The 19,192-nt window shown below is 40.1% G+C and overlaps 1 protein-coding gene across 1 annotated transcript in view; it reads left to right on the top strand.

Moving 5' to 3' along the window:
• The window catches only part of KBTBD12 (kelch repeat and BTB domain containing 12), a 53,731-nt gene extending 45,716 nt beyond the window's left edge, over positions 1–8,015 (top strand). The window contains exon 8 of the mRNA XM_040568857.1: positions 3,345–8,015. Within this exon, the coding sequence (XP_040424791.1) occupies positions 3,345–3,514 (170 nt within the window). The 3' untranslated portion in view covers positions 3,515–8,015. The remainder of the gene's footprint in view (positions 1–3,344) is intronic.
• The last annotated feature ends 11,177 nt before the right edge of the window (positions 8,016–19,192 follow it).

The following is a 19,192-nucleotide window of genomic DNA, read 5'->3' as shown; positions in this document are numbered from 1 at the left end:
ATACACATTTGTAGGTTCAGTGTTAGCCTTCAGCCTGCATTTGAATGACAAAAAAACCCATAACTGTACCAAGAGTTCTGACTTTCTTCTGAAGTACTATAACTTCTAGTGTGGATAAACTTATGCTGGAGTGAACGTTCCTTATGCTGGTTTAGCCCTTTCCTAGATAAGACGAAAAACATACTGCAGTAAACACTGTACTGCTTTAAAAGTATCTGCGTTAGGGTTAGGTTTATATTACCTGAATGGTTCTATTACAAAGGGATTTAAGGCCCATGTACAAACATAAAAAGCAAGCTTCTTAAGTCGTCTTCTCATGGTTAAACAATGATGTGCAGAATAATACTGCCTCATTTTGTAGGGAAAAAAGCATTTAGAAGGGAGTGAAATCCTTTCATTAGGTGAGGTGGCTGTCTGGTAAATGATGCAGAATAATGCTATGTGCGACAGGGAATTCTGTGCATTGGCTTTTTAAAAGGATTATCTGGGTAATACAACCTATTTCTTTCTATAGATGTCTTTATTCTATTTTAAGCAAAATTGGCTGCTAAGGTATTGCCTTAAAAAAAAAAAAAAAAAGAGAAACCAATGAAGTAGAATCTGGAATTATTTGCACCAAGGTAAATGGTAGGCTTTAAACGGTTTTTTGGGATTAAAGCCCAAATGAATATTAGAGTTTGGAATCAAAAGTGACAAATTTCCAGAATTTTTGACAAACGTTACCTTTTCCATTGTCCATACCAAGGGGTGGGTGGGTGTGTGTTTCTTCAGAGTTGAGGTGTTTTAACTCATTTCTCATTTCAAAACAAAGGGAATGTCATTTTTTGAAGCATAACTACATTGTGAGCAGTGCTTTTCCTCATATGAACTTTCTCATCCAAAGCGTGCTGCTTCCTTTCATATTAAATAAGACAAGACTGCAGAAGTGATTGCTTCCTTTATTCCAACAACAAACCTTTTTTATCTCCCAAGGGTTAAGAGTTAACCAACAGTCCGCATGCTGGAAAGCAGAATTTGTGGAGTGGAACAAAACCAGCTACATCATCCCGCAAAAAGGGAAACAAGGGACACTGAAGGTTGTGAGTCACCAGGGTCAGGATAAAACACAGCAAGGCTGGCGAGAAAGGGTGGCTGAATCTGCCTTTGATGTTTTAATTATGATTTTTTCTGAAGTGTTGCAATCGCCCACAGAACATTTCAGACAGTCCCAGTGTTTGATTTTTTCCTCTGATTGTCTCATTTTTGTCATGATCTATGCCAAAGAAAATCCAGGCATAAAAATTTATTGCATAAAGGAGATGATCTAATAATAAATCCAGGGACTGGAGCCTCCCATGTCGCAGCTCAGGTCTGTTTGTCTTCATATTTGTATCTTAGGGAAAACCTGCTCGCTCTTGCAGGGTCATACAAAAGTGAGCTCTTTGGTACTGGCATGTGCTACTTGTTCACAGGTTCAGTTGTGCCTTCTCTTCACAGGTCACTGGGTATTTTAGCAGTTTGCTGTCTTGTCTCATAGATGTCTGTTGCTTGCCTACCTATTATTCTCCTGTACTTAATGAACTACCTAATTCGAATAAACAAGCCATCAAAACTATCGTTCCATTTTCCGAGAACAGAGGAAAGGAATAGAACAAGAACTATGCAGATGAGGCCAAATCCTGAAATCTTAATTTCGCTCATGCTTGCAGAGATGCGTGAAGCTCCCAGAATCCAGGGCTTGGACCAAGAAAAATGTTTCTGGTACAGCTGAGGGGAAAATGGCTGTGGGGTGGAAACATTGTGCTGTTCTCTGGTGAGAGAGGGGTCAGAGATGGTGAATGGTTGGTGAGCTGTTTTCTTAAGTAAATACTTGACAAAAACATGAAAATATTTCCATAAAGCTGAGACATCCACAATGTGCAGGACCTGCAGTAATGTAGAAGTGGCTCTAAATAGTGCAGTGAGGAAATTGATCCCAAGGGTGGAAGAAGTCTCTTTTCATGTGACCTCCTTGCGTGCTGAAGCTATTTGTAGAGGATCCCCAGGGACATTTAAATCCCATGGCACTACATCATTGTAACATGGACACCAACTTTCCTCAGTGCCTAAATGACAATAACACTGTCTGGGGGGTAGTAAAACCCCAAAGTTGCTGTTTTCTGGAGGAATTTGTGGTCTGTTTCCAATGCAAGAAAATATATGCCTCCAGATGCTCTTCTGTATTTCACTCTTTCCCTTTTTTTCAGTTCTTTGCTGTTGGTTGCACAGAAGGGCAGCGTCCAAACATGAGACGCAGTTGCTAGACATGAAGGATTGTTTTTGAGGTGACATTAAAAAATAAAATATTATAGAAGGGCTGAATGGGAACCTCAGTCCAGACCCTGTAAAGTTTATTGTGTCACAAGTCTTTCAAGACTCAGAATAGCTAAAAGTACTTGGTGTTTCTTGCTGTGATGGCTCTTACCTTCGTACCTGTGAAGTGTCTGTGCTTGGCAGCTTTTGAGACCTGACTCTTAACAAATCTACCCGGAGATTCATCAGAAAGAAGGGAAGGAAACTGACAGCAAAGCACATACACATCCTCATCTCAAAGTAAGAGTTTAGACTAAGGTTACTGTGGGAAAGCAACTTTAACATGAGAGTGAGCAAAAATGAAAGATGCTTTTTATTTTTAGGAAATAGCTTGGCTTTAAGTAACGAAATTGCTGGAGAGTTCAGGCCTTTTGTTAGCAAAGAAAGGCTTTACCTTTTCACAAGAAGTTTAATTCAGCACTGCTGGTTGACAATTGCAGTTCTCTGCTGTGTGGTGATTCTTTCATTATTTTTTGTTAGTCTCAGTAAAAAGCTGTTTGTCTTCAGATTGGCTGTGATTTATTGGCTTTCTTCTGACCCGACTGTTCAAGACATTCCTCTGTATAAAGTATATTTCAAGCCCTGGAGGTTTCTCTATCTTTATTTGCTATAGAATTGGAGTGCTTCCAGGAGCCTAAGAAGTACAGTTTAGTCGGGGGGGGAAAGAAAAGACAAGGCAGTGCATGTAGGCCTGCTCATTAGCTCTGTCTCAAAGTGAGCATTTGACATTTGATTGTGTGATGAAATGCCACCTGCATGCTTGTACCAAGGTGGAGTGCTTCATGCTTTTATCTCTGCTGTTCAGAGGGTGAGGACTGAATGTCCTGTATAGGTCTTCATCTGCACCAGTTAGTTGGCTGTATGTTGACAAACTTGCACGGTCCTCAACATAGCTGTTGGTACCACAGAAAGGAGCTTTTCATTGCTACATTACAGCAGATTAGTAACAATACCTTTGCATTTTGATCCTGTTTGGCTTCACTTCTGGTTCTTACGTTGCTTCTGTTTTTCAGCTCGTCATGAAGTCATCACCAAGGAGATCCTCGAGCTCGACACGTGGGAGAACCAGTGGAACGTGGTGGCCATCAATGTCCTTATGCATGACAGCTATGATGTCTGCCTTGTTGCGAGGCTGAACCCACGGGATCTTATCCCTCCTCCCCCTGATTTAGTGGACCAATAGAAGCTCAGTGACTCTCTGCTTCCAGATTCTGCAGAAATGGAAGAATTTGTAGAAATAAATTCTGTGTTGGCTCTGGATGACAGCTGAGCACCATGGAGAGAAGCCTGCAACACATGCTTAAGGACAGAGATGCCTTTGAACTGAGCTTCTTGGACAATGCTTAATTTGCTAGTACTGGTACTTTTTTGATTGAAAGCTGAGGTTGCCATCCTCTGTGTGTCGCTCAGGCACACTGTCTCTTGGTCTTCCATTTGGATGTGCAAGCTCCAGTGTTTGGTGCAGCCTGGGCTTCTGGGACCTCTGCCTCGCAGGCAAGGAGGCAGCCCAGGGCTCACGTCACAGCAGAGCACCCCATAGGAAGGAAAGCTCTAGCCAGGGAAAACCCTCTTTTGTTGTTCAGCCCACTGAGTTCTTCTAAGCTACCGAGGGGATTAAGAAATATCTGAAGTCAGCTGGTGAAAACCAGTCCAGCTGTACCACAGTGACAGGCTATTTGGCTGATGTAGGAGTGGAGGGAAGACAGGGAAGGGCATTTGTTTATTTAAACAAAAAAGCATTAGTCAAGGTTTGTTAACCAAGTACATCAGCTACTGCAAACATTATCTAACCCACAGCCAGGACAGTCAAGTAATCCTTTCTTTGTCAGCAGAGCTGAGCCTGTGCTGGCGGAAAACTGGTCTTCTGGCAACAAGTCACAACTGAGTCTTCCAAAAGAGATGGCTATCTTCTGTACCAAAGAGAAGAAGAATCCTAAATTTTTGCATAGATTCTACCTGTCATGAGGCAGGACCACCTGGTCTTGTGTGACCAGAACCTTAAAGCTACAAAACCCTAGCTTTAGCAAATGCTAAAAGAGTGAATGATAAAATTACACAAGAATGATCACTGTCAGCAAGAAGTTGCTTTTAAGGTTGTAAAAGCAGTGACAAAACTGGATGGAAATAATTGGCAAAGAAATGAAGGAATCCATCAGGTAGTTCATCTGTAGTTACTAGCCTGTTTTGCAATTCAGAGCACCTCCATTTTCTTTTTCAATCACTTATTAGGCTGGAAAAAAAAAAAATTTTGGTGGTGGCTTTTTGGGTTTTGTTTTGTTTCGTGTTTTGCTTGTAATGCATATGGCAGAGAGGGATGGAGAGGACAGCCCCAAAGCCCTTCCTCAGTTCTGACTTTTCTGATTCCTGACTTGCTCTCTAGAATATCCAGTGGGAATATTAAACTGCTGTATAAAAACAATTAGCAGGAAGGTCACTGAAGTTTACTTGATAACTGTAGTCCCTTGCTGAGGATCCCTCACACAATAAGGGAGGTGGGGGGGGGGGGACTAAGGAAAACATGCAGAAAAGGAGTAATCTGTGAGCTGAAAAACTGATCTCTTCTCTCCCTATTTCACAGGCAAAATGAGTGTCACAGCCTAAATGCATACTCTTGTGTTCATATCAGTTCTGTATTGTCCAGGGATTTGGTTTTTTTTCTTCCTTTGATATGTGGGTTGTCATCTGTCTAGTGGAGAGTTGTGAAAGCAAGAACTCAGTGGTGCTCATCAGTGACCATTTCTTAATCTTAACCTCTCTGGTCACAAAACAGTATTGTAGGTGTAAGACTAAAGAAGTTACAAATTTCTGCTTTAATACGTTTTTAAACAAAACCAGTAGATTGTTTTCCAATTAACTGTGCAACATCAGAAACTTTTTTTAACTTTAGCTGTTACTGTGAACTAAAGGTAATCCTGTAATTTCTCTGCAGAGCTCTCAAATCAGCAGGAAGCAATGCTCTTGAGAGGCTGCTCTCAGCCAAACCGCTGTTTCCTTCTGATTACTTCAAATTCTGCAATGTATCTACTGATTTTTCTATCACCGTTTTTGTTTTAAGGGAGAATGCTTTAAGGGGTGGGTGTTTTTTTGTCTTTGGTCTCTGCTCTGTGTCTATGCCTGATGATTCAAATCCTCCGTTGTGTAAAGCCTGAGTTAATCTGCTGGATTTCACACTCTTGGTGGTTCAAGTGGGGAAGGAGGCTTTTGCAGACTTTCATTTGACATATTTGAATGTGTATGTGGAACACAGCTGAGACTCCTCTGTTAAACTGTTATTCCAGTAGCGAGCTCGCTGTTTCCCTCATGCTTCGTATGCTTTCTTTTTAGGGACAATTAGTGAGCAGAGTGAAAAGCGTATTCCTTGAGGTCGTCTCTCTTGATCACCAAGGAAAGTAATTGCATATGTTTATATGTGGGCATTGCAATCAGATATCTTGAGCCATAGTGGACAATTAAGAGATTTTTCTTCACGTGCCACTGGAAAGCTATCTGCTCTCGCTTTCATGGAGCATTGCTTTTCTTCTGCCCATGTGGTCTGGCTCTTAGCAGGGACTCTGGTGTGTCCCTCTGTTTCTGTCCATGTCCAGTAGACAGCAGGGCATTGTTTTCTTCTGGATTAAACATCTAGAACAGGGGGCAAAGGCAAACTAATTTAGGTTCCAACTTTAAAATTTTGTGGGGGCCCCATTTAGTTCATCGTTTGTCCCTGGGGTGACTACAGTTTCTAAGCTAATACTTGGAAATGAAAGCTTGAGGAAAGGAAGGAAGAAGTAGAAAGCATGCTTATTGAGAGGTACAGATCTGAGCCAAAATCCTTCCAAGAGTATGTGAATGTGTCAGCATGTCTGATATGTTCATGGGTAATCTCACATAGCTGGGAAAGTCCTTAAGAGCTTTAATTTCTTCTATTACAAATCCTGATGCAAGTAAATTACAGAATATGCATTCTCCAAGCTTGTGAGCTTTACTGAAATAATAGTTTACTTCAGCCACTTTCTGGCTGAGCCATAGTTAGCTGAGTGTTTAATCAAGGCTGCCTTGACATCGTCCATAATTCTAAAATGTGAACAAAGCAGCGCTGACAAGCTATGGACTATTTAAATGAATGGGGGGATTATTAAGCAAAGGCATGCACTTCAGTTTCACTTGAAACACTGAAGTACATCACTAGTTGCCAAATATGAAGAAAAATGTTGGAGAGGTAACTGGTCATGTGGCCCACAGGGAATAAAAAAATGAAATGCTCTGAAAAGCTAATTGAGGCTCTCCGTTTTTATCCCCAGTTAGTGTTTTATTTTGAAATTGTCCATGCATAACTGATTTCACAATGATCCCTGTGGATGTCTAATCTGTTTTCATCCATGTGGTCATAGGAACTGCTCACATGTATAAACCATCAGGCACTTGACTACCCATTCTACTCTACTACGGTGGCTTGTGGCTCAGTCCCTGCCCATACCTGGCAAACACACACGCGATTTCCATGTGTGCAATACTGAAATGCATGGGGCAGGTGCTGGATTGTGTTCCAGCTGAATTCTGCCATTTGGGATGCTTTGACTTGCCAGCAGGAAATCTCCTTGGTGCATATAAAGCTGTCGGACAGCTTCCCCCACCAGCACTCCCAGGTATGTTCCAGGCAAGAGGCTGAGGTAGCATCAAAACTGAGATACCAGCGACAAAGCTTAGAGCTGTTCCCAGAATGTTACAATGCACAGAGGAGTCTAGTGGAGCAGAAGGGAGTCTAGTGGAGCAGAATGATGCTCACATCTCTTCCTAGAGGAAGTTTAATATGTAAAAGGATCGCATCCTAGATGTTAATCTTAGTTTTCCTCTACTCCAAGGGTGTATTGATATCCTTGATCACCTGAAAAGCAACAAAAACAAATGCTAGTGTATATGTATATAATTTTAAAATATATTTATGAAGATCTGTATTGTTTTTTCTGCTGATCTGGAAAATGACATTAATTTAATATGGATTTACCTAGTGAATGCTATCTTCGCTACAGGGATGGTCTTTCTCATAGGCTGTTCTCCTAATGGATTATGTAGTACCTCTGAAAATTTGTTTCATGAATCTTAATGCTTTGAATCACCAGGTCAGAATTTCAGCTGCTCTATTGCACATTTCTGTGACTCTTCCTACAGCTTTTCAAGTGGACTCTAGCTGTAGCTTCAAAGCAATGCTATTTCACCCCCAGTTGTGCTCAGCTGGAACTAGTACATTTGCAATTTACAATCATTTGACATGTTGAGGTTGAAAGCAAAGGAAATATTGGAAAACGGAGAAAATATACACAGGGCCTACACAGAGTACACTTTCCTTCTTTTTCCCTGTGTTCAGTGCCAGGCTTGGGTGTCTAATGGAATGATTTAATAACAACCCATGATTGCAGCCATGGCAAAGGCCATGCTGCGACTACGCTTGTGCTGCTGGAGCAGAGAACCAGCACGGAGCAGAGATGTGGCTCCTGGCAGACTTGCCTGCCTCGCTAGGAGAAATTACCTTCAAACAAAAATGCATTTAAGTGTTCCAGGATGTATGGTTGTATGTGTTTTATATACATATGTATAACATTATTTTTAGAAGTTCTTTACTGACAGCAGCAGGATCCATTTTTAATACATACCTGGCAACTCTGTCTTCTGCATATCTCATCAAAGTATTTCAAATAAAGTGTTGTTCTTTAAATATATGGAACTGTTCCAGCCTTCAATTCAAAACTAAGCTTACGTTCCTTGCTGAGCTAAGGAACAACTGGGGAAATCTTTTTGACCTGGCCTACGCCTCCTTCCTTCTCCAAGTCTTTCACTGGCTGTAGCTCTCCCCTCAGCAGCTCAGAGTCCTCTTAAAGTTTGCACAGGTTTGTTCTGTTTCTCTTTCCCTACTCCTGCCTCAGTCCACTTGTCTAATCAGCCCGTTCACTCCTTCGTCTCCCCTTTGCCTCCCCAGAAGATGGGAACAGCTACTCGAGGTGTTCACCAGGCTCCAGACTGCTCAGGTGCCTGTTGCTCCAGGAAGGAATCAGCTTTGAAGGACAGAGGACAGCCATACCAGCTTCCTGGATTTGAGGACGTCTTTGAGCAGGTTCAGGTCCCAGACCAAATTATGCCTTTTCTGCCGTGTCACTGGCCTCTTGGCTATGAGCGGGGAGGGAAGGCAAGTAACCTGTGCTCTTCTTACTCTTGCCGCTGTCTCGCTGCATGATGCTGTTAAGTTTGATTCTAAATGCCTTGCATACTGTGTGCGCCATAGCTGTAATGATTGCAGGCAGAAGCCATTATCATTCTCTCTGACTCTTGAACACTAGTTGCTACAGAAGCTGTCTGAAACACAGAGAGAGGCATCTTCATTATTGCATTATAGATCACATCTTCAAGCTAGATTTTGTCCTGAAGTTTCACTCAGGCCAGGTTTCCCTAGAGAACCTAGACTCTAATTTATCATATTGAGTATTGTTTTGTTTTGTTATTTTTCTTCTTCATTTTATCCTTTTCTAATCATTCTTTACAAGAATGCAAGTGACTTCACCAGCTTTTCTATGAAATGCATTATCCAAACCAGCCTCCTGAGGCTGCTGGCTTTTCATCACCAGGGTCGAAGTACAGTCACTGAAATGACAGTCATCTGCACTACTTTTTCTCATTCAGCAACTTCATAGTAGAGGAAATGTATTTCACCCATACATACGGTAATGTGAGAGGAAACCACTTCCCACATACACAAATCCCTGACTCATTCTTTTCAAACGTGGCTGAAACAACTGCAAAATCCTAACATAAAAAGCTATGATACCCATTCAGTAGGCTCTCAGGCTTTCCAGCATCAGGAGGAGGAGCACAGGGAGGCATTGGTTTGTAACTAGAGCACAGATCTGAAATCTGAACCTCTGGGCTTTGTTTCTAGTTCAGTCATTAGACTTGGGCATCTGGTCTCTGTGCCTAGGCTCATCAATGTAAAATACTTACACCAATACATCCCTACGCATTTTGTGGGGCTGCTTTATTGTGTTTTTAGAGGGGGTGATGTCTGTAATGTTATGCTGAGATCCAGAGATCACAATGTTATACAGTGGTAGAATAATAGCGTTATTGCACCTCTGCCATCTCCCCGGTTTTGGTAACACGGTTGTACACACCAATCAAAGCCTTCCTGGGAAAGGAGAGACTGGGTGTCTGCAGCTAATAATGGTATTTCATTCACTCCTTCCCAGGAAAACAAAGAGGGATGTTAAACAGTGTAATACATTTAGTAGCAGAAATCTAAGTCTGAGTGCATGTGCCTTCATAGCCAGTCGCACTTCTACATAGGCAGAACTAATCTCAGAAAATTAAGAGGTCACTAATTGAGGCTGGATTTGAACAGTAGTAATTAGAAGAATGAGTGAACTGTATGTTTCTTAAAGCAGACCTGATTTAATAAGTTATGCAGTTTAGATGGACACAATTGCTATCAAGCAAAAAAGGTGGTTTACAGAAGCGTATCAGATTTACTGGGTAACTGAGACCTGAATTACCTGAATTGATACGAAAGCAGCTGCCTTTAGTCCCCGGGGGTTTCCATAACGAATCTGTAATGCGTTTAACTGGCCACTAAAAGGTACTGTTGAATGTAAGAAATTGCCTACAGAATATGCATAAGAGGGTTTTAGGATATTGTGAATGTGTAAACAATGTGGCATCTACTTGCTGACTTACAGAATTATTACTGGGGCTTATGCTGCCTTCCCCACCGATGTGCACAAGTGAATAATCTTAGCTGAATTGACAGGTAATTTATAATACATGAGACCTAAGATTCCAAAAATCTTTCACGTTAAGACAAGTTCTGCAGGGTACAGAACATTTGTTACTAACATTGTTACTAACAAACCGGGAGATTCACTGGCATTTCCCTGTAGTTAAAAAGCCCCAACAAAGCAAATAGATAAATGCAGTTATTTTCTAGGACAAGACTGATCAGAAAGCTGCCTAACTGCTTTGTTTTCTTTTAATATGTCAGACTGGAAGCCCATGCATAATCTGGGTCTCAAATGTCATATCGGATATTTGTATCTATCACTTGTCTGTATTTTTCCAAATTCCTCCAGAATGACAGGCTAGATGCTCAGACTGATATATCTGTAAGGTAAGCTCTCTCTGAGGTAAGATATTCGACTTCTACTCTTGATTACAATGATAGTCACCCACAACAGGACAGCACCTATCTAACCATGCCCCCCAGAATACATAACCCTTTGCATTTCCTAGAAGGCAAACCAATGGAAGGACTGATTTTGCTATTATGTGCAGAGATGGCTACCACTATTCTAATATATACAAAAAGAATATCTCTAGTCCTCTTAAATAGCTGAGATTAAAATTGCAGCGGTGACTATTGTACTCTGTGACAGTTGGTGGCATGGCCTCTGTCTCCCTTTTCTTCATTTAAGAAGGATCATAGTCAATGTCTCTACATGGATCATGTCCCAGGGAGTCATACTAAATGGTGTGCTGTTCATAGGATAGGTCTTTCCAGACCGCAGTTAAGTATTAAATTCCAGCTAATAGAATATACAAAGGTTTAAGGATTATTAACTTCCTTATTCCTTCCAGCATCCCTCAGTAACAATGCTTTAAGGACACATCTTCACCTACTGGAATCAATGGCAAAATTCCCATTGACCACAGTATAACTCATTTTTGTATTCGAGATGTCTGTAATGTTTGCGTAACAATTACCGTGAGATGTGACTTTAAGCTTAAATAGATAATGCGCACAAGCCAGATGCAATGATTTGCAGTGAAGACTGAATGTTGACCCTAGCAGTTGTGTGACCTCGGGCTGGCTAGAACAGCCCAGGCTGTGGCGTGCTCACTGCTCTCATTGCTTAGCAGTCTCAACCAAAGCTAAGATATTTACTTGTGGTGCAATTAGAACTCCTAAACGTGTATGAAAGAAGCTAAATCTGTAGTTCAGCTGCAGAACTTGAAAAAGTCTTTTGCAGCCAGATCATTTCATAGTCCATGTTGCCATGAAGCTACAAAATTGCCTATACTGGCACAGCACAAAGAGGCATAGAGACGGGAACAAGTGCCTGCTAATGGGTGTTTGGTATGGCAGCTGCTTGTGCCAGCACCACCGCCACTTGAAAATTCACTTATCAAACTGTGCCTTAATGCACCAGCATTCACCTCAGCCCTGGAGCTGGCCCTCTGTAAAGCCTGCTCTTCAGAGTGCTTTAAGGGGACAAATAGCCAAAGACCATACAAAGATTGATAATTGCTGCAGAGCCTTGTCATGACGCAGACATTAATAGCTTACTGCTTGATGCCTCATGCTCTTATACAAAGAGGCCAAACAGCATATGAACAAAACCAGGGGACAGGAGGCTCACTCCTTTTCAAGTATTTGTAGATGACAAAACCTTCCTAAAGGTTTTCGCTCAAGTACATTTCAAAACGAATTAAGAATCCACCCCTGCTCAGCACTGCAGCTTGGAGCAGCCATCTGATGCAGAAAATAATAGTTATCTTGCCAGGAAATTTGCTGTACTGATGCTGCTGTCCTAAGCAGCTCAATCTTTAATCTGATTTATTTGTGCCTTGTTTCAGGTAAGCCACTGTAACAGGAAGGTTCAGTAAAAACTGCTAAGCCACTAGGCAAGTCTATAACACTGGCGTGTTAACTGTTCTCTTTTTCTTTGCAGTTGGCCAGGGTCCTGCTCGCTTGCATTTAAAGGAGGACTTCAATGTGCTTGTACTAACACTATTGCACCAATCAGCTTGTAGTTACTGCTTTATTTTCTTAGCTGAGCTAGATAAATCTTGATAAAGACTTATACGAGTTATTTTTATAAGGAAAGTAAATCTTTATAAGCACAAATTCAAAGTGAAGCTGTGGCTTGCTTTTTTTGGAACCATCTGTGCACTGTGTATTTAAATCATATTTCTGTTGTTATTGGATTTACTGGGTACATTTTATAAAGTGCATTAGGACATCCACAGGGATGTGATCCACTCAGAGGATGTGACCCAGCAGGATTTTTGGCCCGTGATTGTAATAGAGCAGGATCAAACCGACGCTGACATCCTGTTAACACTTACAAAAGGTTTCTCTGAGATCAAGAAAAACAGTAATCAAAAGGCAATTAGAAAAAGTGATATGGAATGAGTAATTTATATCGTTTGGTTCCAAACTGCAATGTTTTAAAAGGAAAGATAATATAAAGAAAACACTTTGTACAGCCAGTTACGAACCTGAAATTATCCAGCTGCTGAAAGTCACAGTTGTTCCACTGAAAATTAAAGGTGGCTCAATTCTAGAGGAGGAACCAGCTACTGGGAATGACATTAAATTCACTGTTGAATCATCCAAAAAAAAAAAAAAAAAAAACAACACCTGTCTTATTTAAATTATAGTGGTTTTTGGAGGGGCATTTTTAACAAAAATCTTATAGCAAATTTGATGTCAATAAAGCAGTCGAGACAGAACTGAAGCCAAAGAACAGTGGAAATACAGTTGCCTGAAGAGTGCCTACAGTCAGAATGCAGAAGTGCTGGTCACTGGGTTAATGACAGTGAATCCCGTTTGTGGTACAGGGAAAGAAAGCCATTAGAAAAACCTACAGAGACATCTAGCTCTATTACCTAACATCTGCAGTTGCCTGCCATACAGTGGTATATTATGGAGATAAGCAAGCATGATAAAATTGTTATAATAACCTTTGAAAATGGAAGACTGGAGATAGAATGCTGGTTTTAATTGCAAAGTGTTTCTTGTGCAAGTGTCCCTGGGAGATGTTTTATAATAAAGTTTGAATGAAATACAATAAAAATCAAATCAAAGCTCATTCATTGTATACCAAATAAAAGAGCTCAGATTTCAGCTTTGGTTTTAAAGCCAGGAAGAGAACTCACTTGATAAATTTCTGCTGCTACTCAGAATTTCAAAAATAAAATAAATCTGAAAAGGTAACTTACAGTTTGGATTTAAAAGCTGTTGTTATCAAGAGAGCAAAGCTGAAAGATTCAAAGAATTATTCAGCAAAATGCAAATATGCATAAAATAAAGAGAATTCAGTCCCGTTCTAGGATAAAAACTGTAATCTTAAATGCACAGAGTTTGCTTTTCATGTATGCATGTAGGAAATACTGCATGCAAAAATATTCACGTATTATGTTTCCTTTGCATGAAAAAGTTAGGAAATAGAAGCAAAGCACAGTTACCACTTTGATGCTCAATAACAGTACACATTCATGTACATATTAAGAGCATAGCTCTCATTGTGTGCATGAGGTTCTTCAAATTCAATGTGCAATCATTAATTTGAAAAACAACAGACCATGCAGACGCAGAAGGCCAATGTCCATGTTGTTAGATTTTTTTTACTACTGTCAGAACATACAAGCTGGAGTAAAGGGAGGGATCTAGTATAGCTTAAGGTTTGACTTGAAAACCAGACAGCCTTCTCTTATGGGTATTCTTCAGTCCCAAATATAGGTCCAATGTGTTTTCAGCATGAAAGGTGTTTTTGCTAATGCCTCACAATATTCTAGGGAAAATTCATGCTCTGTGCCAAAAGCTGTATCTTGCAAAGGTGTAAAGGGTCTCTCAGAGGGTTAATTGCGATGATTTCTAGTCCTGGCCAACTTGCTTATGGTGACTGTTACAATCAAGCTGGCAGTGATTTTTATGTAAATGAGTCAATTATCAGAACTATATGTATCCGGTTATTAGGCTATAGGCACTTGGGGGAAATTGGCATCAATATTTGCAAGACAAGCACTTTTTTTCTTAATGTTCCAAACATTTCTTTTCTCTCTCTTTTTTTTTTTTTTCCCCTCTCTAAATAATGATTCTAGGTCAACAGTTTGATGATTAAAAAACAGGTCATATAAATGAAAGCTCATTCTTAATCCCTAGAAATATGAACATGTTTGGGGTGATTAGCTGAATTATAATTTTCACAGAATCCAGTTAGAGAAGCCACAGTAAAACCAGTAGAACATGAAAAATAACCTTACTCTGTGTGGTTTTTTTTAAACATTAAAAAATATGGTGGAGACTTCAAAAACCTTAGAAAAGACAGGAAAAGAAGATGTGGGAAGCACGTAGATGTTAAAAAGAGACTTTAACCTTGTATGAAGTAGCTCATTGAAATAATTGTATTTGTACTATCCTGCGGGTCTTCCAATCTTGCTGAAATATCCACCTCCTGGTTCACCATCAACTGGCACAGTTTGGAGGCTGTCAGTGGAGAACCAGCCACTATCCGTCCAGTCTGGAGTTCTATGGCCAGCAATCCCAATGCATGTCCCAATGTCACATCCCTCAGTAAGGATGTTAAACGGCTTCTCGCATATGTGTAAACTGCCCTTGCTGCGTGTACTGACAGTGGAAAGAATCTGCCTGACCTTGTTTGCTGATCTGCACATTTTTAGCATAATTTATCATAATTTGATTCCTTCGTGGCATGTTTTAGCAAATAGACAGTAGCTCTATTACAGAACTTTTTCTGAATTAATAGCACTGCTATCACTACAAAGCTGCATGTTATGTTTTATTTCTACGTGAAATATGGAGGCTTCACTTGGAGATGGGATGAAATGCTTGTCCCACTGAAGTTTTGTTATTGTTCTTCGACAAGATCAGGGTTTAGCCATTGTTTTTTTGTATTACACAAAGTGCATGTTATATAGAAGGTCTGGCTTGCCACAGCCAGAAATCAGGGTCCTGGTTATTGGGAAAGCATGGCTGTAATACTGCTAGCTAGGAGCGCAGGTGATTAAAGTTCCAGTATTATAAAGTATTTTAGATACCTGATTAAGTGTTGCCATAAAGGCAGGGAGTAAAGTGATGTTCTAAGAGTGCCTGGGTGAAGAAATTGGAGAAATAAGGTTGTGAGTCATAACAGGAGTTGAGGATTCAAAACATTTCAAGAAAGGAGTGCAAAGACATGCAAGTTAACCTCTCATGTCCTGATAATGATGTTGGAAATTATTTTGTGCATTGTGATATTGGACTTATGCCTGACGGGGAAGTATACTTGTACTTCTTTTGATGTATCTAGGGCAACTCTAAACAGTGGTTTGGGTATCATATTTTTGATATCTAAATTGGATTTTTTTTTTCTAATAACCACAATTCTATGATCTTCAGGATAGGATCAGATTTTGCATTTCTTATCTTTCTACATTCAGGAGAGAATCTGAATTTCATCCCTTACAGAAATGCAGGTTTTATCTTTTAGAATGCATTTCTTTAACTGGAAATCAGCTGGGCTAGAAGGAGTTTACATTTTTATAGCCTTTTTTTAAGGAAGCAGAGGGTTTTATTGGATAGAAAAAAAATAAGTTTACTAATTTCTTTGCTTCAGTTAGGCAGAAAGATCTCTTCGCACAGCATCCTCCATTGCCCTGTAACAAAGTGCAAGCTCGAATTTGTGTAAGAAAATACTACTCCACTATTCTTCAACCAGAAAAGTGGCTCTCAGCATCCAACCAAAGAAGATTCCTGTCCACCTTTTGGCATGCTGCTTCACAGGCGAGCTTGGGAAAAAAATCTGCTGAGTGAAGACTCCAAGGGAAACTGTTCTGTTGAAATGAATGGAGTTTGGCAGTTGGCCTTAAAGGAGCAAACAATTAACTCTCCTTTCAGTTAGTAGGATAGTAAACAATTTGTTTTAGAAGTGTTGTCTGCTCATGGTTCCCTGAAGGTCTCCCTTATGTCCACACTCACCTGCCACTCAGACCACGAATGCCACGTATGACCTGAATTGTTTCATGCATGCTACAGCCTCTGCAACCTGTAATGTATCTATTAAATAATGATAATAAAACTTGCCTACAAAGTTGTGTGTACTTCATGCAAGCTGAGGTGGCATCATAAGTAAAGCAGTTCTTCCACCTTGTGGTTAAATAGACTACTACTGGCAGCATTTGTACATCAAAAATCAGGGACTGCATATGTATATGGCTGTTAAGCAGACCCGTGCACAAAGCTCTACTATTATCACAGGATCCCTGTTGCAGACTAACGCTACAGATGTTAACTAGCCCTATTTTGTAAGGTGCACGTCCATATACGTGTGTGTGTATGCATATATATACATAAACACACACGAACAAATAGATTTGATTGCCCTCTAGTGATCTCAGCTCACAGACGTTCTGAAAGCTGGTGTAACAACAGATAGAGTGTCTCTTTTAGTTTGCTGGGTTAAAAAAATAAATAAAAAATAAAAAATAAAGAGTATATTCAATGTAACATGCAAGCTTTGTCACATTGATAACAAGTACTGACATGGGAACAGAGGGCGAGCATGTCACAGATATAAAAAATTGGATCTCTTCAAATAGAGTTTGTGGCCAGTTTCTGTGAGCAATGTTGCTAGAACTAAAAGGAACTGTTTGGAGGCAGTGGAAAATTCATCTATGCTTCTTTCCTTATTTCTACTTTCCACACCTATTTTCTGCTTTTTACCTCTGCCTACTGAAGCAATCATGTAGTCTTTGTTGTTTGCATCAGGGTACAATTCAGCGTGATTGGGTCCAGCGTCCATAGTCAGTCAGCACAGAGTGCACACTGATTTCAAAAGCAGTAATTAAATGTCAATTTTGTACTAATGCAATAGAGATATATTGAGATATATAATTTTGCAGTAAATGCTGAAGATTTGCACTGTGTGAAACAGTGGAACACACTGGCTAACAAACTTCAAAGCCAGTAAGTGAATATTAATGTTTTTAATGGTCCTAAATCACACTATTTCCAAAGCAGGATTAGCTTGGTTATATAAGAGCGACTGATTTGGTTCAAAAAGGAATTGCAAGGCATGAAAAGAACAAACTGTTTAATATCTACGTCTGCTTCTCATATACTGCTGTTCTCTGAAGAGCTATTTATTAATTATATGCCATCCTCCTCCTCCTCGTTCCAGTTGTGCCAGCTGGCGCAATTCTAAACTGAGCTCTCTGTAGTAGTAGGTGCATTTCCAAAAGTGTAAAAATCAATCCTAGTGTACCAGATTTAAATTTTGTCACTCAGTCTGTGATTGGCTGCCAAAATAGTTACCAAGATAAACTGTCAAAGTCATATCAGGCTGAAATTTGACCCAGTGTCCCACATGGCGTCACAGTAATCATTCTGCAACAACTGTATCTTCAGTTTCTTTGGTTCTTCTGTTCTGCAGAATGACAGCTGATTATACAAAGAAGCTGACCTTATGTTCTCTCTACACGTTTCTTGTTGTTATTTGTTTTTGCTTCAGTTGGCAAAAAAAGGGGCTTTTCACCGTAGATTTCTAAGAAAACTACTTTCCATAAACTATTATACCCAGAATTGAACTGCAGTGGCCAATTTCAGCTGTAGGACTGTATCCTCATATCCCCAATGTGAAGTTGTTCAGATACAGAATGGACAAAATACAGAGAGGTAAGCAAAAACTACTGAGTTTTCAGCTTCCACGTTCAAGTAGACAATTCTATATCTAATTACAAGGTTTATTTTCTTACAGTAGCAAACCAAATTACATTATTGACTAAAATTATTTTAAAAAATGACAGGAAATCCAGATGCCTGACTGACGGCCCATGCAAATAATCACATCTTTTAAAAAAAATAAAATAAAATAAAATAAAAAAACTATTTTTATGTTACACATTTAAAAAAAAAAAAAAGGCATAAAGAAGAGGTGTGACTTTGTGTCCTGAGAAGCCAATTTTTAAGTACAGACTTAACACCGTGGAGGGAAAATAGACTGAGACCCTAGAGTCTGACATTATCTATTTGTCAAAAGAGCAATTACAATAGAAGCAGTAGACTGACAAGCTTCCCCTCAGATTCTTTCAAAAATGCCCAAGCTTGATTCAGAGATAACACCTTTGAGAAGACATCTTACACAGATATGTAAGATAAGTGGAGTCAACATTTCTCCAAAAGTGCTCATCAGCATCTCTGTTGAGCATGGAGCCGAGACAACTACCCAGACACCTGACTTCTAAATGGCTAAAAGCAGATGAGCTGTTTAGATAAGGATAAAGCCATGTTATCCTTTCTAATTTAACAGTGATCTGGCATGGTGATGCTATCAGCACCTCTCACAAGTTACCCTTATTTTAATAAATTCAGCAAAATTCTGGCATTTCACTGCTTGCTTCTACCATCAATGCACTGGATCCCTCTTGCTGATTCATTGCTCAGACTTCCACAAAATTACTGCTAATTCTTCCTTCTCTTCCAGCAGACTTTGGCGAATCACGTCAGTGCCCCTGTAGTAAGCCATAAAGATCTCATTAAATCAACTCTACATAGAATCATACAATCATTTAGGTTGGAAAAGACCTCTAAGCTGATAGAATCCAACCATTAACAGCAAAAACAATTGCTTTCTCATTAATTGGAAATTGGTGTGTTAACACTAGCTTTTCACTTGTTGGCAGTCCTGCGTGGCATGAAGGTGTGCTAATGTGCCAGGACTTCTTGGACACATGGCATGGTGTTGCACATTTTTACCAGTCTTTTTATATTTTATTAGAGGCCCAGGTTGGCCTGGCTGTGTTAAATCCAACCTCATCCACCCAGCAACTGTGTGACACCACTGGCTGCCATTTTGTACAGGGGTGTGTGGGGAGTTTCTTAATGCAGGGAAAGGTCTAAAAAATTATTTTCTGAAGATGTAAAAGCACAGAATGCATGAAAAGAGTTTATTCATGTATTTATTTCTCTCTTGGAATCTCTGAAACCAAAGCCAGGATTCCTGGCTGCTGAAACATGCTCTCTTCAACGCGACCTACGACCCCACCGCCTCGCCTCCTATCTGCCACTCTCACGCCTCATTAAGATGGCGGCCCGCAGACGCGAGACTACAACTCCCATCCA

This window comes from Cygnus olor, chromosome 10 (assembly GCF_009769625.2).
Source record: "Cygnus olor isolate bCygOlo1 chromosome 10, bCygOlo1.pri.v2, whole genome shotgun sequence".
Lineage (NCBI taxonomy): Eukaryota > Metazoa > Chordata > Aves > Anseriformes > Anatidae > Cygnus > Cygnus olor.
The sequence above is the reverse complement of the archived record's forward strand: the minus strand, read 5'-3'. Positions and strand labels throughout refer to the sequence as shown.